At 43.5% G+C, this 22154-nt stretch overlaps 1 protein-coding gene across 1 annotated transcript in view; it reads right to left on the bottom strand.

Annotated features, from left to right (window-relative positions):
* EMP1 (epithelial membrane protein 1) overlaps positions 1–22154 on the bottom strand; it is a 63206-nt gene that overhangs the window by 14488 nt on the left and 26564 nt on the right. Inside the window, exons 2-3 of the mRNA XM_033935210.1 lie at positions 14221–14334; positions 1795–1894 (exon numbers count right to left, since the gene is read on the bottom strand). Coding sequence (XP_033791101.1) covers positions 1795–1894; positions 14221–14298 — 178 coding nt within the window. The 5' untranslated portion in view covers positions 14299–14334. The remainder of the gene's footprint in view (positions 1–1794; positions 1895–14220; positions 14335–22154) is intronic.

The following is a 22154-nucleotide window of genomic DNA, read 5'->3' as shown; positions in this document are numbered from 1 at the left end:
AGTTAACCAGCCTCCTTCCCATGGTCTCAATATGGGCCCCAAACAGTACGCACAGAAATAACCCGCAGTGTTATACAACGGAGTCTGTGAAGCTTGAGAGAGACTCAGAAAACAAGATGGAACGTTTACACCAAAAGTGAAGTGTAAAAGCCGAAGTCTTTACCTTCACAAATGATTTGCGATGAGTCTCATTTTTAAATGCCTTAAATTTTGGCCCTTACAAATTGAAACATCTCCCCCCCCCAACACTGATCTTCGCTAGTTAAATTATGCACTGCTATTCAGTGCTGGCTGTGCATAGGGTTGCCAGATTTTCCAATCGGAAATCCAGACCCCTAGACCCACCCTATAATGCCCTAATCCCACCCCACCCCCACCCCCCACTGCCTGCTCTTTTCGGGAAGGGAGGAAATCCGTGCTTGTGCAGATTTTCTCCCTACCCGATGTGATTTAAGGAGGCTTTTCAAAACCCAGACAAAGTGCCGTGTTTTGAAAAATGGAGGACATGTCCATGGAAATCCGGAACGTCTGGTAACCCTAGCTGTGCACAATTAGTGCAAACATTTGGGTGACTTGGGCCCCCAGAGCTTATGCAGGCCAGGCCAATATTCAATTGGGGCTGCATAAGAGTTATGAAGCCCTGGCTGAATATCTGGCCGGGCCTGCATAAATATTTTTGTGCAGTCTTAAATTAGGCCGCTCAGCTATGTGGGTGCCAGTACTGAATACTGCTGGCACCCGTGTAACCTGGTGCTTTACTAGCGCTGTCCATGATATTCAGTGGCACTCTCAGGTTAAGTGCTGCTGAATATTCCCATTCAGGCAGCAGGAAGTGATTTAAGCAGGCATGAAAACTTCCTGCCCACTTAAATCACTTTTCATATCAACCCCAAACTATTAAAAGTATCCCTACGTAATAGCGTACAACCAGAAGGGGATAAAATCTAATAAAATCAGAGTGAATTTTTAAAAAAAGTTTGGATGGAGAAGATCATTCAGAAATAAATCTGTTATTTTGCACTGTCCCCCCCCCTCCCTTTTACAAAACCGTAGCGCAGTTTTTAGTTCCAGTCACGGCAGTAACAGCTCTGACACTCATAGGAATTCTAAGAGCATCGGAGCTCTTACTGCCGCGACTGGTGCTATCCTGTCTCTGACATCAGAGGAGGGCGGGACCTCAGCAGAGGAAACAGCTCAGAGCACAAAGACGCTGTAATCGTGATCATCGGCTGCAGGCTCCAGCAATAAGGTAAATGGTTCAGGGAGGCCAGGAACAATGCGGAGGCCTTCCCTTGGGGGGGCGCTGTCCTTCGGGGGGGGCAGTCTTTCGGGGGAGGCAGTCCTTCCGGGAGACCAGGAGGGAAGCCGGACTGCAGCACTTCCCGACTGACCCTCCCTCCTCGACCTCTAAAACAAGTGCGGCAGGGGCCAGCCAGCAAGAGCAGCGCTGCCGCTCCTGCTTTAGGGGGTGAGGGGAGAGGGTCCGAATCGGGAAGCTGATTTTTTAAAAAATTTAAATTGATTCAAATCGATTCACATGAAGTGAATCGGTGAACCGATTCGAATCGTGAATCGGGCAGCACTAGTACAGAGCAGATCATTAAAGAAACCAATCCTTTTGTACAAGAAATTCAGCTATGTGGAACCACCCACAGCTGTTCATAAAAAATCTATAACTTCTCAGTGTACTTACACCAGCCTATCGGGGGCAAGAGAAAAGCTCTAGCAAACCATAATAACTCAAATTATGCAGCTATCATAGACAACCAAAAGTTGAATGCAGAAATTCCTTACTTTCATTGCCTTCAAGGTCAGGCAGACCATAACATGACCCCTCAGGATTGCACTGTTTCCATATTCCTTCAGAATAATTTTGAATGGTTTTAATCCAGACCTGAAATGAAAATAAAAGTTTTTATGAATAAATTGACAAACTGGAATCTGACAAAATCCTGCATGAATCATCCTACCATGAGGGAAAATTAAATATGAGATAGAACAGACTCTAACATTTAAAAGAGAGAGAGAGAGAGAGAAAGCATGTGCCCTGTACTCTGGGTAGAATTTTGTGCACAAAAAAAATAAATTGAAAATTCTGTGCAAAAATTTTGAAAATGCCTATATTTTTTATTTATACATTTGTGTGTAGAATTCCTTCATCATAAAGGCCTGGCCCTCCCTGCCCCAGGTTAGACAGCCCTCCAGATTTCTCCCTTCTTACATCCCCCATACCCTCGCCATTACTCCCCACCCTAGGCTTGATTTCTGTCTTCCCCCTCTAACCAGTTTTCTCTACCCTGGCTTGAGGGCAGAAAACTCCCACCATTCTTTTATTATTTATTTATTTTTCACATTTATAATCGGCTTACACCTAAGCAGCGCACAAGGTAAATACTTTATATAATAATAAAAACATACAACCCCTCCCTTATCTCATAACAATTGTTTGCTCTACTTAATCATAAAAGCATGTGCAAACAGATTTGTTTGTAGTAATTTAAAAAAAAAAAAATCCCTATATGTGAGCATAGTCATAACCCTCCAGGCAATGCATTCCTTCTTCCCATTCCCCAATAAGATTCTGCTCTCCATCCCTGTCTCAAATCCACCTCAGCACACATATCTCCAAAGCTCTGTCAGATCCCCCAAACACTCAGCCAGCGAAGACCCCCCATAGATAGGGTTACCAGATGTCTGGATTTCCAGGGACATGTCCTCCTTTTGAGGATATGTCCGGGGGTCCGGACGGCTTTTCAAAACCCGGCACTTTGTCCAGTTTTGAAAAGCTTTCCTTCGTGCAGGAGGGCATCCGCGCATGCGTGGATACGACACGATGATGTAATGCGCATGTTTATGTGTGCGTGCGTGCGTTACATCATTGCATCTCATTCGCGCATGTGTGGATGTGCTGCCCAATGAGAACAGGCAGCTGGGGGGGGGGAGGCAGGGCTGGGGCGGGATCGAGGGCATGATGTGGAGGAACCAGGGTATGTCGTGGTGGGGATGAGTGGGACTGGGTTGGACTAGGGGGGGGCGCGTCTAGGGGTCCAGATTTTCTAGACGGAAAATCTGGTAGCCCTACCCATAGTGCTTGCTGTCTCTGAAACCTCCCTCCCTCTTCCAGCACCTTCCCATAGCTCCCTCTCAAATTCCCCCTCCTCCAGCACACACATATGCACATCCATAGTGCTCTCTCAAAACCTGATTGAAACACACACACATCACAGAGGCATTGCCATGGGTGGGATCAAGTGGGCCCAGGCCTACCCAGTATCAGTATATCTTTGTCCCCAGTCCCCGCTAGCTAAAAGCTTCCAAAACATCTCCCTCCTGCTTATCCTTAAACATATCTTCATAGCAGAGAGCAGACTGACTGATTCACACTGCTCGTGCTGGTGCCACAGACTTCCTTCTGACTGACTCCGCCTATGTGGAAACAGGAAATTTCGTCAGAAGAAAAGTTGCAGGGCCAGCACAAGCAGTGAATCAGTCAAGCTGCTTACTGCTGATGAAGATTTCTCTCTCTAAAAAGTATATGGCAGCTTGAGACACCGAAATGCCATGGGGAGGAGTAGGGTGGTGGCTTGAGACACCAGAGTGCCGACGGGAGCCTGAATGCCCAGGTGGGAGAGGGAGAGATCTGTCCACCCAAGTTGGGTCCAGGCCCACCCACACTGGGGTGTCTGGCTATGCCTCTGCCACAGCTCTCACAGCCATGCGTGGTGCGGACAGTCTTGAAGCTTTGCAAAAGCTTAAAGTGACAGTACACTTTAGCACTGTCCATTAGTGCTGCCCGATTCCTGATTCAAATCAATTCACCAATTCACTTTGGGTGAATCGATTTGAATCAATTTGTTATACCACAAAACCAAACTCACTGATTCGTTAGCTCCCTGAGACCCATTTGGGCTTTCTCTCTGCCACCGGTCCTTCCATCTAATGTAACTTCTGGTTTTGTGAAACTGGAAGTTACATCAGAAGGACTTCGGCAAAGAGAGTGCCGAGCAGAACTCTTGTGCGGATCGGCAGCAGCAAGGTGATTGGTTGGCTGGCTCTCTCCTTCCCGGCCGGAAGCATTTCTCCTCTTTTCCCCGGCCGCATCTACCAAGTTTCTACTTCAGGCAAAAGCGGTGGTGATTTAGCGATCTACAGAGTTCTCCTGCTGCTACTCCAGTTGTCTTCTCTCCATTCAACCGCCCAAGCGAAACAGGAAGTTTTCACTGAGGGCGGGCTGCAATGGAGAGAAGACACAAGGAGTGGCGGCAGGAGAACTTTGGATCGCTAAATCACTACCGCCACTGGCAACATTAAAAAAAGGTAGATGGAGAAGAGGGGAGATGGACTTGGGGGAGTTGATGTACTGGAGAGGGAGAGATGGGGAGAAGATGGATGGGAAAGATGAATTTGGTGGAGGGGGGAAGATGGATGGTAGAGGCCAGGGGGAGACTGACTTGGGGGAGATCATAGAGAGGGGAGATGGACTTGGGGGAGTTGGTGGACTGGAGAGGGAGAGATGGGGCGAAGATGGATGGGAGAGATGAACTTGGTGGAGGGGGAAGATGGATGGTGGAGGCTGGGGGGAGATCATGGAGAGCAGAGATGGGGTATGGAAGAAATAAAGGATTTAAAAACAGAGGAGAGGGAGAGAGATGGTGGACAATGGGATTTAGGGAAGGAACAGAAAGGGAGAGCAGTTGGACACAAGGGATGGTGTATGGGGAGGGATACAAATACTGAATTGGAAGGTAGTTGGGAAGAAAAAGGGAGAGATGGTGGACCCTGGGGTGGTAGGGAAGGAGGGAGAGATGCTGGATGAAAAGATAGTTGAGAAAAGGAGAGATGGTGGATCGGGAGATGGTGGGGTCCATCACTGCAGCTACAGGAATGGAGACGAAAAAAAGGAAAGATACCAGACCTCCAGGGGAGGGAAGGGAAATGGAAGGGGAGGACAGAGAAGGAAGATGGATGGTTATCATGGAAGATGGATGGTTAGCATGGAGAAAGAAGAAAACGACAAAAGGGCAAGAGACCCTGTCAAGCGAGTTATCAGAAGACGTTTGTCGCAGAGCCTGGGACCAACATGGTTAGAATAATGACCAGACAACAAAAGGTAGAAAAAATAATTTTATTTTCTGTTTTGTGATTGCAATGTGTCAGATTTGAGATTTGTATCCTGCCAGAGCTGGTATTAGACCACGAACGTGAGCTAAGATTTAACAAAGTGAGGAAAAGTCTTTTTTGTTTATTTTGTTTACACCACAGCGCCAGTGTGGGTAGGAGAGGGCATAGGGGGTGGAGTGGGTGAAGAGGCTATAAAATAAACCCATTAGGATGTTTGAAAAAAAACAACCACAAAACACCAATCAGGCAGCACTGCCATACCAGGCTCCATGGATGATGTCACCCACAAGTGAGAATATCTGCCTACTGTCCCCAGATAACACCTGCTATGGTAACTGTGCTATTTCTCCTCTCTCCTCCCAAGAAACACCAGGCCTAAATATCTGCACCTAAGCTGTATGTGGATTGGGCGTATTTTTTACCAATGTGCTTAACTTTTAGGAATACTCACAATCTGCCTTTGCTCCTCCCCTGACCATGCCCCCTTTAGAGACTCATTAATTAGACGTGACACGTATCTTTTTATAGAATGCACCTACCAAGTTATGCGACTAACTTCTAATTAGTGACAATTTGTGTCAATTATTTCCATAGGTTCAGGCAGTTCAGCATGAGTGCCCCTCAGTCCTGTGTGCTCCTGCTACTCCTCCAAATCTAGGGTTACCATATGGCTCCAAAAAAAGGAGGACAAATTGAGACATCTGTGCTTTACTTCTATTGAAAGCAATGGAAGTAAAACCCGGATGTCTCAATCTGTCCTCCTTTTTCTGAAGCCATATGGCAGCCCTACTGTTTAATTGTTTACCACGCCCCAAACTTCCAGATGGAGGTAGTATTTTGGATGTCCTAAGTCTCCCTCTCTGGCCTTCAGGAGAATAACTATTGTTTGGGTATGTGTTTCTCTTCTGGTGACGTTCTGCACTCCTGCTCCATCTAGTGTTCTCTAAGGAGATAGATAACCTTAGGCAGTAAGCTTTGTTTTTCAGGAGAGTGTGCCTTTTTGTAGGTGGACTGTTTTGAACCCACATCCCATGTCTTTGCTAATTTAGGAATTTGGATAGCAGGCATAGGCAAACTTGTTATATTGGATGCATGTGATATCATCCACGCATGCTTATTGAAAGCCCTCCAGACGTGGCTGGAGCTCTAGGCTTTCCAAAATCTGGACAAACTGCCAGATTTTGGAAAGTCTGTCCAGAAACCTGGACAGTCCTCTAAAAATAGGACTTGTCCGGGTTTTCCCAGATGTCTGGTATCCCTAGGTAAGGGCTCACATGCTAATTTTTGTTTATAGTTGCTTACTAATGGCAACATTAGCACACAGCCCATTAATTTAGAAAATGGGAAAATCAGCCATGTTTCGGCTGAGGTAGAAATGGCCTTAGTACACAGGAAAAACCCACATAAGGGTGCACTAAGGCCCATTTTTTATTGCAGCTTTGTTAAAGGAGCTCTTAGTGTAGCACTATGTTATCTGTTAGACACCACTAATTGCCACATTGAACACCTAGGGCAGAAATTCATATAGGGGTTATAGAATGGGTAAAGAGTGGACACAGAGATGCTAAATTACCCAGTTCTAGGATGGAGACATTTTGGCCAGAACATCCCAGAGCAGTGTGGGGATTAGAGCCTGACAGACCCCAGGGTCTTTGGTTACTGCCAAAACTGAACCTGCAACTAAAATTGGATGCTTGGTTTTGGTAGAAACTGTAAATGAAACTGCCCTCTACTCCCTCCCCCACACCCAAATAAAAGGACCCCTTCTCGAGCCCAAACCCAGGTGGCACCCTCTCTCTCCACACATTAACACCAATGATCACTTTCTGTCCCTCATCTCATCCTAGTAGTCTAGTGGGGGCAGGAGCAAACCATACTAATTCCTGCTCCATGATGCTCTCCTGAGACTGCTGCTGAAGGTCTTGTCAGCCATTTCATGATTGGATCCAGAATGAACAGGAGGGAGTCTCCTGACCATGCTGGTTCTAATTGCAAAATTGCTGCTAGAACCATTTGCGGTAATCTTAGCAGCCATTGCTTTGGAGCAACGTCACAGGGCAGGAATGAGTGTGGTTTGTTCTTGCCCTAAAGAGGCCACTAAAGTATGACTAGGGAGGACATGTGTTTTGATTTTCAGTCAAAAATGCACAGGCATTTTTGGCCAAAATCCAAACACAGATTTCAGTGCTGAAGCCGGAAGGCAGTCAGCCTCTAGTGGGGATTAATAGTCCCTCAGTCTGTGTATTGAAATTCATGCTGCAGGGACTGTAATTGTCAGAAAGCCAGGACTAGCTTAAAATTTTTCTCTTGGAGCTAAGTAACTTGGCAGCTGTGTGGAGAACCTGGAAATTAACATGGGGGTATATACCATGTGACATGTGTTGAAAGTGCTAAACTGGCAGATACCTTTTTTTTTAATGTGCCAATTTAAAAGAATATGTTGACTCACAAATTGCAATTTCTTCTGAGATCTGCAGCTGGAAAAGCTCGTAAAAGTATTGCTCACCAGAGGGCAGTACAATCCCAAAGAAAATTACAAACTAAATTTCTTCCCTATTATAATGCATTTTGTAGCTATGTATTCCACAAACTGAAAAAGCAGAGATATCAAGTTTCCATGAGGAAGACATTTTGGTCAGCCGTGGTTTTCAACTTATTTCACAAAGTACTGTGGTATTTGTAGTCCCTGTTTCTAATTGAAATCAGTGTTAAACAGTCACATGAGACAGGATGGGGTTGTCAGAAATTCAGGCCTTTTTTTCCTCCTAGAACTGGGTAACTTGACATCTGTGATAAAGTCCCTGAGGTCCTTTTATGGTTGTTTGAGGGGCATTCAACAATTTATCTTCCTCAATAGGAAAGAAAAGAGTTTTCAAAAAAAACTTTGTTTTATTTTTCAGTATAGTCTCCCGATAGCTCCATATACTTCATTCACTTTTCCTGCAATTACTAACCCCTTTGAAAAGAATTCTTCTGTTTGACCTTCAAACCAGAACGTCACAGCTTCCTTGACATCTTCATAACTTGAAAACTGCAATCCATGGAGAGATTTCTTCAAAATTCGAAACAGGAAATAATCCGTGGGAGTCAGGCCAGAACTGCAGGGTGGATGGCTCAGCTACTGAAACCCACATTCTCGGATGGAAGCCTGTGATTGTTGTGACATGTGCACTGGTGCTTTGTCATGAAGAAGCAGCACGCCATCTTTTCTTCTTGATTGACTCCTGCAAAGTGATTGTTGTGTTGGCTTAACTCTCCCCAGTTATGGTTGTCTTGTGTGGCATAAACTCTAGAAGCAAAAGTCTTTCATCATCCCAGAAGACAACTGCCATGACTTTGCCTGCAGGTTTTTCTGTTTTGAACTTTTTTGGTATGAGGGATGACTTGTGCTTCTACTGCATTGACTCCATTTTGGACTCAGGATCTCTGTGATAGACCCAAGTCTCATCTCCAGTTACCAAACGATGAAAATAATTCATTTGGTCATCACAGAGTATCTCCAAGTTCTCCTGACAGCACTGGAGCCTTGTGGCCTTCTGACATGGCGTCAACATTCTTGGAACCCATCTTTCACTAACCTTGGACATGCCCAACTTTTCTTGAATTGTTTTCCAAACTGTACCTGCCAAGATACCCATTTCTTCAGCTATTCAGGAAACCTTAATTCATCTTTCTGACAAAATTAAATCCTCAACTTCCTTGCACATTTCTGTGGAAGTTGCTTCCATAGGCCGTCTAGTGTGAGGGTCATCTTCAATGGACTCTCTGCCCCACTTAAACTGCTTGCTCCATAATTTTACTTTGTAAGATGATGGGGCAGACTCATCATAAACTTCAGTAAAGCATTTATGGATCTCCTTTGGCTTTTCCCTTCTTTGTGAGAAATTTTATCATGGACAGTGCTCCAAACGTTCCTTACTTGATTTGCAGAAGGACTCTCCTGACATCTTGGAATGTTAAACTTGCACTGAGACACAACTATGCATGAGTAACCTTGAGACATGTCATACAATGCAGACTTGTTTCAGCACACTTGCTACTTTCTTTCATTCTCAGGTAGATAAATTATTGAATGCCCCTCATATATACCTGGTGTGACATTTATTATTTTTAGGAGATCCAAGTTGTTGAAGACCAGTAAACACTGCTTTTCTTTTGGAAGCCAGAGCTAAAAACATGTCTTTGCCCAATAAAACAAAACTTGTATAGTCTTAGTCTACTGAGGTTGGTGGTTTGGGCTTATGAATCTCAAGGAATACATGAAACAGTATGTATAGTATAACTCAGGAACTAGGTCTTGATGGTCAGGAGGAGGAGGCAAAGTTCCCCAAAGTCATCACTCAATGACTCTAGAAAGACTAATAAAACTCCACTCCACTCCAAAACAAAAATCCACTCAGCTGTGCTTTTAAATTAAAAGTTTATCTTTATTATGTTGAAATCAGAGCTGCCAAGAGGGAGACTTTTTGGCCAGTCTGGTTTAAAACTTACATCCCAAAGCAGTGTAGTATTTGTAGTCCATGATTTTATCCATTGACATCAGTGCTGCAGGTACCATAATGCAACAGAAATCCAGGACCGGCTAAAAAAGCATCTCTCCTGGAATTGTTAACTTGGCAGCTGTATGAAATCCCCAGTTTAAAAGTGCTCACCTGTGATAGGTGTTTTCTCTAGAAGCAGTGGTTCCCAATCCTGTCCTAGAGGACCATCAGGCCAATCGGGTTTTCTGGCTAGCCCTAATGAATATGCATGGAGCAGATTTGCATGCCTCTCACTTCCATTATATGCAAATCTCTCTCATGCATATTCATTAGGGCTAGCCTGAAAACCCGATTGGCTTGGTGGTCCTCCAGGAAGGGTTGGGAACCACTGTGAGTCTAGAGCTCAGACGCAGGGATCTCAAAGTCCCTCCTTGAGGGCCGCAATCCAGTCGGGTTTTCAGGATTTCCCCAATGAATATGCATTGAAAGTAGTGTATGCACATAGATCTCATGCATATTCATTGCGGAAATCCTGAAAACCCGACTGGATTGCGGCCCTGAAGGAGGGACTTTGAGACCCCTGCTCAGACGTCTGTGTGAAGGTCTAAGTATGCCAGGGAAGTATGCACAGTCCTTCTCACACTGTGTGGTCTCTTCAGGTCCTCAGTCAGTCCTATAGTGCACTATAGAATGTAACTCTCAGGGAGATGGGAAGGATTTGGGGTCTGATTGTCCTGTGGTCTATGTTAAACACAGGTTGAGAAACAATGATCTTTTTCCCCCCTCATCAAAAAGCAGGATATGGTATCTATCAAAGCATTCTTCAAGAGAGCTAGAGTAGCAGGAGTGACTGGTTTGATGAAATTTCCCATTACTGGTTAAAGGAAAGCCAGTTTGTTCATAATAGAACTGGATGCAAAATGTTAGCTAATTTGTCAAAGTTGGTTTGGTTGCTGGAATGCTGATTCTTTTAAAGATGAAGGAAACAAACAGCTGAATTGGACTCAGTTCTTTTAATGTTGCAAGTAGGTATAGACTTAGATTGTAAAAGATTATCAGCCCTCAGGGGGACAGGGAAATACCTCCCCTACAGGAATATAACTCACCTTGAGCTGTCACTGAAAAGGTGTAAGCTAAATTGAAAATAAATAGTGAGAGCCCAGTCTGAAAGGACTTCCTGTAAGGATTTTTTTGTATGGTTTTGAACAGAATGTAAAAAGCACTTTTTTTTTCTACTTAATATGTAAAAGTGTTAACTACCTTAGGCCCCCCTTTTACAAAGCCACAATAGAGGTTTCTACCACCAGCCAGCGAGGTAAATGCTCCAGTGCTCATAGGAATTCGATAAGCGTCAGAGCTTTTACCTTGCCAGCTTGCAGTAGAAATCTCTACCACAGCTTTGTAAAAGCCAGCGCTAGGTAAGAATGTGGGATGAGTTCTAAGAAATACTTTGGTATGATGAGCTTGGACAAGTCACTTTGTAGGTCTTTTACTAAAGATTAGCTCATGTTATCTGTAACAGGGCCCACAGGAATACAATGAGTCCAGTGGTAGGTAACTGCTAACCCTTTAGAAAAAGACCCCCTTTATCTCCCATTGCCTCATGCAGCCTCCTAGATTGTAAGCTCTTTTGACATATCCTACCTGAATATTTATCACCTATTATGTAGCACTGCATATTGTCAATATTGCTATAATATGATAAGTATTTTTATTATTCTGAAATTGGTATAGTACATAGATACTAAGGCTTGAAATTCACTTATTTTTCTAGCCAAAGGGACCAGCATTTGGGGGAGGGCAAACAAGGCAGCTGCTGTGGGTCCCACAATTACAAGTGGCCCTGTGTTCCAGCATCTTTTCCCTTTCCACCTGGGCTAGGGTTACCATATGGCTCCAGAAAAAGGAGGACGGATTGAGACATCTGAGTTTTACTTCCATTGCTAGGCCCAACATCTCCCAGCCTCCCATTTTCAAGTCAACTTAAAACAGGGGTTGCCAGCAATTTTGATACACTGCCTATAGCTGTCTTGTATTTTTCCCTCTGCTGTATCTCTCTCCATCTGACATAACTTTCTGTTTCCACCTGGGTGGAATGTGGGAGAGGGAAGGTTCCAGAACTGACCACAGAGAACGTATCAGAATCAGTGCAGTGCTGATGATCTATGTGAAGAAAAATGTGTTTTAAGGTAGACTGGGGTAGGGGGGTTGAAATATAAGGGGGGGGGAATTTGGAGGAAAATATAACAGGTCTTTTTTTTATTCGTTATTGATTTTCAATTCGAATACAAAGTGCAATAAATTTTACATACAATTAATATCATGAACAGCACTACATTTGATCAAAAAATAATACAAAATTTATTTCCCCTCACCCTCACCCCTCCCTGGTCTGAGATAATTACTTCATATCCCCCGAAGATAAAATCAGCAAAACTTTAAAAAATCTCTTTAGAGTCCTTGGGATTCACCAGTTTTTGGACTCTCAGTCTAATAACTCATCTGCACTCATGCATTTTCTATGTCCCACTAGCTCCTTAAGGAATACAGTAATCTAACACTTTGCAGCTTCACTCCTTTTTTTGAGGTTCTGGTTAAGTTTTGGTTGGATTGTTTCTTCATTTTACTCTTCACAGCTGGAACTTCATTGCCAGATCTAACCCCTCCCCCCTCAGGTATGCCAGAAACCCATCCACAGATGGGCCTGGGCCTATCCAGTTTTATCTCAGGCTCACCCATCGGTGATGTGCCATTCCTATAGCTGGCAGGAATCTCTAAGCTCCACCAGCTGAAGACTCAGTAGCCTGCAGACCCTCTGAACTTAGAAATTAAATGCCTTAGCTGGCAGGGATCCTCAAGTCTCAGTAGCTGAAGATCCATCAGCCCACCAACACCTTTTAGGAAACTGTGGCAGTCAGCATCCGTGTTTTGATGCCAATACCAGCACCACAGGCATGCTCAGTTCTCACAGATGCTTAGTTAATGTGCAAGAACTGATCATGTACATGGTGTTGGTTATCAACTTGAGTCTCTCCTGCTGATTGCTATAGTTTTCTGAAAAGGGTCAGCAGACTCCTGAGTCTTCGCTTGGCAGGGCTTAGGGATCCCCACAAGCTAAGGTATTTAATTTTTAAGTGTGAAAGGTAAGCAGGGTGTGAAAATCTATGCTCACCTAATCTACATGCTAACCCATCCAAAAATTGCCTTCTAGCTACAGTACTGAAGTCTGCACTCCTCCTACTCCCCTTTGTTAGTTTCCCAGGTCAAGCTGGCCTGGGAAACTACTCTCTTTTTGTACAAAGCTTAGCCAGCCACAATAAGAGCCATTCCCTTTTACTTTTTAGCAGTCTGGAACCCAAAAGACCTCCTTCAGATTCCTCACTGAAAGGCCTCGAACCCCCTAATTACAGGGGTTTCCAAATTTCCAAAACAAAAATGGGAACCCCTAATTGGCAGTGATGGACAATTAGTTCCATCTATCATTACATCGCTATAACACACCTTATAGTTTAGGTTTCAGAACTTTTCTCTTTTGAAAGACATAGATAGAAACTTTGGAATATTGGTACACCCAGAATGGTTCAGCCTCAGTTTTCATGATCTGGAGCTGTCTGATAATTCTAACTATATCTCCATCATCCCAAATTTTTCATGCATTGGTAAACAGCATCTGTTAGGTGGTGGCATAGCTACTCTCAGCATGGCTCCATCATCCCTACTGCAGGCCTCTTCCACCCAATTGCACAATTTAACCTGCCTTACTTGCCATGTCCTGCTATCTGATTTCATTCTTTTCATGAGAGATACCGTATTCTCTCTAATATTCACCCACCTCCAATAATCGCCCACCCAACCTGCTTCAGGACCCAGAAACAATATAACATTTGGTTTTAAAATCAAATCAAAATTCCCCCAATAATCACCCTACCTTGGCATTGCTCTCCTCTATCATCCCTCGAGATTATATACTGTAGATCTCTCTTCTTACTGATCTCAAGGTTATGTGCTGGGCCAGTGCAGGGTCTTGAGGATATGCACATGTTGAAGGCTTTGAGCATGTGCGCATGATTGGGGACCTTGAGCATGCACAGATACTCAAAGTCACACACTAGCCCAGCACCATAACCTCAAGATGAGGTAAGAAGAGAGATCCAATGGTCGGGGGAGGGGGTGAAGGGTGGAAGAGCACAAGATCAGTTACAGCAGGAGGCAGGATGAAAGACAGAACCCCTCCTCCTCACCCCACCCCACCCCTTGCACACATTGCGGGGGCAGGGTGGAGAAGAGAATTGGTCATCACAGGAGGAGAACTGCGAAAGAGAAATAATATCTCCGTAGGCTTTAGAAGCCCAAGTGTGATTATTAGAGAGAATACAGTAATTTGATTTTGTACTTTATGTTACCAAGAGACTTTCTACTAATATTGCAAAATAAGCAAATGACTCAAAATTTAATGCCTGTAACAAAACTTCTCTACGTGTGTGACCCACTGCATCTTCAAGCTTTGCGGCTATTGGTGGTACTATCATAAGACAGAAAAGAGAACTTCCTTGTTAAACGGGTTTACGAGCATAAAACTGTAGATACTACACAAATTAAATTAAATCATCTCACTTACATTGGAAATGGTAGAGACAAACAGCATGATCACTGTAGCAATGTGGACCACAAAGATACCAGCCAGCAACACCAACATGATGGCATCTAAGAGTCACTGCAACCACAGAGAAACCTGAGAGAAAAAGAAGAATGGGAAACAGAACATTACTAGAATGTGGCACAGAGGGAAGCATGGGGCAAGCATTGGACTGGCCTGAAACTCATGGGACCCTGTATTAAATTATTGCTCCAATATGTGTAACATATCTGATATATAAGGTTTCTTTCTGTCAATTGGATTTCAAGCACTGTTTCTTGAATATGCTTATATACTTCTATCTCTTCCATAAGAAATGCTATATACACATGAATATTGATGCACATCTATGTAATGAATCTTACATTTATGGATCTGTCCTTTCATTTTCATTTTCCTTTGTATCACAGATGATGATTGTTATGATCGTTTTACTTCTTGACTGATATTCTCTTTATTTAGTTTTGTTTTATCTTATATATAAAATCAATAAAACTCATTGAACTTAAAAAAAAACTACTAGGTGGTCTCCAAGCCATGAAACTGAAATAAAAATATTAAAATACTAGTGTTTAACCCTTTCAGGACCAAGGGACATATTTGTCCCATAACTTTAAAATCCTATAAATTTTGATTGGGATAGTCTACAGTTCTAAATTTGATATGTACGGATTCCATATGATACTGCCTTTATGTAAACAAACTGGTTCCGACATTCATTCATTAGCGTCGTTGCCAGATTGACGAGAAGATTCACTTGCCACACTGTCCATAAGCCAGAAGTTTGATTTTTAAAAAAAAAAAATAATGATATTTCACAAAAAAAATCAATTTTTTGGCATCTGCAAGCCCTTTTTACCATAAAAATGTCGTCAAAACCACAAAAATTGGCCTACGATCCTTATGGTCCTGAAAGGGTTAAGCCCTTTACATTAACGGGTGCTAGTAAAGCCCCCTTCCCTCACATGTCCCCTATTTTCAGCCCCAGCTCCAAACCCATCCCCCCTCCCCCCAGCCCCCTTCTCCCATCTTTTCATCAGGAAGGAGCATAACCAGTTCAAAACTGTTCCACCCACCCCACCCAGTGTTTAACTTCAAAGAAAAGCGCTGTGCCACGCTGTTGCTGGCCTCGGTGCCTTCTGTCCACTGCGACCAGCCCTAGTGGAAACAGGAAGTTGTCAGAGGGCAGGCCACAGTGGAGAGAAGACGGTGAGGCCAGCGGCAGCACGGCGCAGTGCTTTTCTTTGAAGTTAAACGCGGCGGGCGGGTGAGCAGGCGAGGGGGAGAAGTAGATGCCAGCAGGGGCGCCTGTGCCTCCCCCTCCCCATTCCAACGCCTATGGAGGGTTCTCTGGCAGTGAGTGAGGGCGGGAGGGGGGGGAGTCGCTGTCATATTTCCTGCCTCCGTGTTCGAAAATGGAATTCGACACGGAGGGACACAGCACACTGTCAGGAAACACGCCGTCCTATGTGCGCATGCGCGCTTAGGATTTTATTATAGAGGACTGTTCCGGAACTGCGCTAGCAGTTTCTAGCGCAGAGAGCCGCGCTGCTCCCAACGCTTATAGGAACTCTATGAGCGTTGGGAACAGCGCGGGCCATTCAGTGAGGTTGTGGGTTCAAATGCCATGTGACCCTGGGCAAGTCACTTAATCCCCCATTGCCCCAGGTACATTAGATAGATTGTGAGCCTGCCAGGACAGATAGGGAAAAATGCCCGAGTACCTGAATGTAAACTACTTATTAGGCTATAAGTAGTATATAAATACTAAAAATAAATAAATAAAACCATTCCCATGTCATTCTTTAAGGAGAGAGGGAAGAATCAATGTAAGAATAGGCATAACCAGTGACCCTCAAGCCTTGCATTGAAGAATACTGGTGCAGAAGGACTGAGGCTGAAATAGACGCTAAAGAATGATACAGGATGGTTTCCCACAGTTATACTTTTAAACTTTCTTACCCTCCATTTGTATTTTCTTTGTATGTATCCTTTACTATACTTATTGTAGTTCTCCCTACTTCCCTTATGTATTGGTACGTCAGGTCCGTTTGTGTTGGTTTTAGTTAATAATTAAGACCCCGTTTTTAATAGTAAATCACTTTGAATTAATGATATTGCAATACATCAAAATTTTAATAAAACTTGAAACTTATCTGCGGGGATGGAGACGGTGATAAATTCTGTCACCGTGTCAAGCCACCAGATGAGAGATGAGCGCAACACGTACCATATGAAAGAGAAATCTAGAGTGTCCCTAACTCACAATATCTCTACCCCACTGGATCATGCTTTTCCACTCTTCCCTCTCATCCCCACCTCACTGCTGATTCATTAGTTACCTGTCTGTTTTTCTCACCATAAGACACTCACACTTGTATTATGTGCTTATACAGTCTTGTATCTCTCAGGCTTTCATCTTTACTTAGCTGGTATGGCCTTGTACAGTCCTCCTTTCCTCCAAGATCTTTGGACTGAAATTGACCATATTTGAATCAAGATTGAAAGCATCCTTTTTTCGCATAGCTTAAGGGTATCACTAAAATATCCCTTACTAATTATATCAGTATCCCTACCACTGGGTAATGAGGTTGGAAAGAAGGAGTGTGTTGGGTCTCAGGCATTTACATGGGAAGGTTCTGGTCTGGGCAGATTGTGGGCGGATCTTACAGGCAGGTAACATATAGAATACTCTAGTCTAAGTTACAGAATGACACAGGGACAAATTTGTCCCCATCCCTGCAGGAAATCAATTTCCACGTCCTGTCCCCATGAGTTTTGTCACTGTCCCTGTCCATGCCCCATTCCTGTAAGTTCTGCTTTAACCGCACAAGCGTCAAACACTTATGATTTTAAGGTGTTTGAGGCTTGTGCAGATAAGGACGGAGCTTGCAGGAATGGGGCAGGGACAGGACAAGAACTCACGGGGACGGGACGGGAAAGTAAGTTCCCGCGGGGATGGGGAAAATTTGGTCCCCGTGTCATTCTCTACTCTAAGTTATACGCCTATCTCTGGCACTTAGGCACACACATACACCTGCTCTATGGATGGCATAAGTACTCATGCCAGTGTTCTAAGAAGGAAAGTAAAAGGAAAATTACACCGGCGCCTAAGTTAAGAGGGAAACGCCATTTTTAACTGTGTTTAAGTAAAGTTTCAAAGTGCCTACCGACGTCTAAACAAAAGGCGCTGGAATTGTGCTTCTGGATGTGCCTACCAGCGCCTAACGCCACTATAGGCAGGGTTAATGCCAAAAGTGGCATTAGGCACAATTCATATCAAAGATAGGCACTAGAAATGTAGGCATGGAAAACCCTGGCCTGCATTTCTGGCCCCTGTCTTTGCTGGGGGTGCAATTGTCTAACCAGCACCGTTACGTGATTTACATGTGATCCGTGGCTGTTTTTAAGATGGCCTTAAACAACAGCGCCATTTAGAGAATACAGGCCTACATTCCTTTATGTAATAGGCACCTGGTTATAGACTTGCCCGCTTAGGGCCTTATAATTAAAGCACGTTAGGTGCTTCACATGGAAATTACCACAGCTAAAATGGTGTGCAGAGATAGTTATTACACATTAAGGACCAAATTCAGTAAATGGTGTTCAAAATTTGGCGCCCAAAAACATCAGCACCAAGGGTCGCATTCTACAAATGGCGCTGGTATCAGCAGCCGCCTGAAAGACAACCGCAAATTGCACGAAAATCACAACAGAAACCATCCTGAACTAAAAAAGAACAGAGAGTTTGTACAAGAGTAAGTAACTGCATAGTATAAGGATGAGTTGGTTCCTGGTCCTCGTTAGAGAATGACACGGGGACAAATTTGTCCCCATCCCTGCAGGAACTCATTTTCCTGTCCCATCCCGACAAGTTCTTTTCCTGTCCCTGTCTCTTTCCAGCAAGCTCTGTCCTCATCTGCACAAGCCTCAAACACTTTAAAATCATAAGTGTCCGAGGCTTGTGCGGTTAAGGCAGAGCTTACAGGAATGGGGCATGGACAGGGACAGCAACAAAACTCACTGGGATGAGTCGTGGAAATTGAACTCATGCGGGGACAAATTTGACCCCGTGTTATTCTCTATACTTCACCACTCTAGAAATCAAAATGTAGTAAAAGTGAGCCAAGTAAAGAACAATCAAGCCATTGTGACATCATTGATGAGGTTGGCTCTTAGGCATTGGTGGAATGAGGCATTATGATGTCACAATACCTGCTCTGGTTATCAGAGGCTGAAACTTTTCACGCTATTTATTCAATTTTCTATACTGTTCTCCCAAGTAGAGAATGACACGGGGACAAATATTTCCCTGTCCCCATGGGAACTTATTTTCCTGTCCGGTCCTGGTGACTTCTTTTCCTGATCCTGCCCCATTCCTGCATGTTCAAAGCTTGTGCGGTTAAGGCAGAGCTTACAGGAATGGGGCATGGACAGCGACAGTAGCAAAACTTGTGGGGATGGGATGGGGAAAAATTTTTCCCCATGTCATTCTCTAGTCCAGGGGTAGGGAACTCCAGTCCTCGAGAGCCGGATTTCTCCAATGAATATGCAGTGCAGTGCAGTGAAAGCAGTGCATGCAAATAGATCTCATGCATATTCATTGGGGAAATCCTGAAAACCCGACTGGAATATGGCTCTTGAGGACCGGAGTTCCCTACCACTGTAACTTCAGTATCTTCTGGTTTCTTCTATCTACAAGAACACAAAAATTATCTTGACTTATTTTGAAGCTATGAAATATTCAGTTACCCTATTATGAATCCACAGCAGGAGGTTTTAGTTTTAGTTTTTGTCTTGTTCCAATTTCTTACATCTTTAAAGCTGAACCTTTACAGAATCAAGCCCATTGGTGCTTAAAGCCCTTGAGTGCTATTTAAGCTCTAGTGAGAAACTATTACAGAAGGTTTGGCGTATGCTGGTTGCACCACTTTAGAGGGTATGCCATGGACCCAAAAGCATTTAGCCAAACAGAAAAATCATTTGGGAAGTTGGAAAAAAAGGCAGTATTGTAGGGTCATGAAATGGTTAACTGTTGTTTAAAATATTGCTCTGGCCTACATAGCTGAAAACAGTGTACAATCTATTGACCTCATCTGCCTGAAATGTATGTCTCTGCCTTACCACATTGTAAGCTAAATAGATAAGAGTTTGAGCCATGATGTACCCTGCCCTTCTGTACATTTAACATTTAGAACTGTAAGAGTTAGATAAGTGACCTGCTAGTGTGAGCTTAGGACCAATAATAATTGTAGAAAAGTTATAGAAGTAACAAATGAAAATTGTAGTTTTTGCATATATTAGTTTGCGAAAAGGGCATAAAAGTCCATGCGTTTCCTGATTCTAACACTCTAGTAGGCAGGCTGTTAACTGCACTAGAGTCCGGTATGCTGTAATAAACCTGTCTTGTACTTTGTTCACGCCTCTGACTTTGTATGTCCAAGTGACCTTTCAGTATCAGCAAGGTCAGTGCTGCCTTGAGCCTGCTCCACAAGCCTTCAGTGTACAGTGTTCTGCCTACATGGGAACAGGAAGTGGCTGTACACAGAAGGATTATGGGGCAGGCAGAAGGCAATGGTTATTTCGCTGACACTACCAGCGGCCTGCAAGTTCAGAAGAGTGCAGAAGCAGCGGCGGTAAAATAAATTAGTAGCAAAGGCTAGGGTTACCAGACGTCTGGATTCACCCAGGCATGTCCTCTTTTTCGAGGACTGTCCGGGCATCTGGTCAGCTTTTCAAAACCCGGCACTTTGTCCAGGTTTTGAAAAGCTTCCAGCTCGGGACCGCGTCGGTAGGGCATGTGCGCATGCGCAGACTCAACATGGTGACGTCACACGCGTGCACGGGACATCATCGTGTCACATCTGCCGCGTGTGCAGATGCCCTCCTGACGCAGCTCCAAGCACAAGAAGAGGTTGGAGGGGCGGAATTAGGGCAGAACAGGGCTTGACTTAGGCGGAACAGAGTGGGGCTGGATGGAACTGGGTGAGCCTGGGGCGGGGCCATGCTTGATTGTAAAATTGTACAATTGTAAAATTTTACAATTGTAAAATCTGGTAACCCTAGGTATGGGGGAGCCTCAGAAGCATATTTCTGAAAAATCTGTTTGGGGGATTGACTGCTCCTCTTGTGACCCACTTCACCTCTGAGACCAACCATGGTCTATGGCACTGGAAACAGATTCATGGAGAAGGCCACACAGCAAATGTTAATCAATTAAGACCAATATACCGGCTTTTATTGATAGGCTCCTGATCCCATATAGTTCATCGAGAGTTCTTAGATCATCCTCTCAGTCTACCCTTAACGTTCCCTCCTTGAAAATTATCGGAACACGCCGTGCCTCTATTTTTTCAGTTACAGCACCAACGATTTGGAATTCTCTCCCTTTGTTCATGAGACTTGAACAAGATTTGCAGAAATTCAAGAGTAGTTTAAAGTGTCTTCTTTTCAAAGAAGCCTTCAACTGAATTTACTAAGTCTATCATGAGACAACATCTTATGATTTTTCTCATTCATGAAACCAGTTCACCAGTATTTTTCTCTCTTTTGATCTTTCACAATCACTTTCTGCTTTTTCTTACCCTACCCAATGTACTTCCCTTTTATGTACTTTTCTTGAAAAATTGTATTTCTGCCCTCCATTCCTATTGTTTCTCAAGTTTAATTACCCCTGTTGGTCTAGTTATAAATATTATGTATCAGTGATTTCTTTAAAATCTCATTTTTATTTCTGTAAAACGCTTTGTAATTTGAAAAGCGTTTCATCAAATAATTTGAATAAACTTGAAACTTGAAACTTGAATTGCGCTGTATTTCAATTACACTTAGAGACACTGGATATTATTTGCGCATTTTCACTTTATTTCTCTTTAATATGTTTTTGTATGACACTGTCACCTTTGTCACATCACCATTTGCTTGCTTCACCTTTTTATGTTTACACATTATCTTAGTATTTATGCTTAAATTCATTAGGACCCCTGAGGAAGGCGTGTTATCCGAAACACCCTTGGTTGGCTATAAGGTTGTATATGTTACTGCATTTATTAATAAACAACGCCTGCATCTTGTACATTATCTGCAGTCTGTTCGTTGTTTTCTGCTGACTTTATTAAACCTCATAACAAAATTGTGCTTTGATTAACGTTCAGCACTGGACTACCTTCTTTGGCCTTTTCCACTAATCTGTTTGCTTTTCAAACCTATGGAGATTTGTTCCTTTCTTCTTCACTTTCTTGCATTTATGAAAATGCAACAGTGTCGAAACTGGGTAGACTAGATGGGCCGTAGAGTGTGCCAATAATCAAAACAAAATTCCACACATAGTTCTCCTTGGGATCTTGCCAGGTACTTGTGATCTGGATTGGCTACTGTTGGAAACAGGGTACTGAGCTTGATGGTCCTTCAGTCGGTCCCAGCATGGCAATTCTTATACTCTGCTTTGGTTGCAGCTGTAGGTACCTTTTGGAGCAGTATGCATGCATTTTTTTTTTAAGGGTAAAGTTCTAAAGGAAAATATAACACAAAGATTTAAAAATCTAATCTATGCAGGGATTTACTTTTCCTACCTAGGCAGAAGCTCCCTTGGAAAGGTCTCCTGACAGGATGGTGGGAGGAGGAGAGTAAGGTGTGTACTTTCTCCCACCTCCACGGTAGGTACTTTTCAAACAGCAGAAAGCCCTTTACTTATGGAAACTGGCCTTCAAAATTGCCCTCTAAGTATTCTTTGGCAATGTTGTGGTCATAATTACCAAACCTTCATGCAAGCATCGACTGATACATATAAACCTTAAAGCAGGGGGAGATAAGGGGCTCATAAAAGGGTTTTCATAAATAGCAGCCTGACCTTAACATAAAAAGTATAAATCTTTTATTCCAGAAAAAAGCATATAGCAATTTGAGTATATCAAGAC

This window comes from Geotrypetes seraphini, chromosome 2, assembly GCF_902459505.1.
Source record: "Geotrypetes seraphini chromosome 2, aGeoSer1.1, whole genome shotgun sequence".
Lineage (NCBI taxonomy): Eukaryota > Metazoa > Chordata > Amphibia > Gymnophiona > Dermophiidae > Geotrypetes > Geotrypetes seraphini.
The sequence above is the reverse complement of the archived record's forward strand: the minus strand, read 5'-3'. Positions and strand labels throughout refer to the sequence as shown.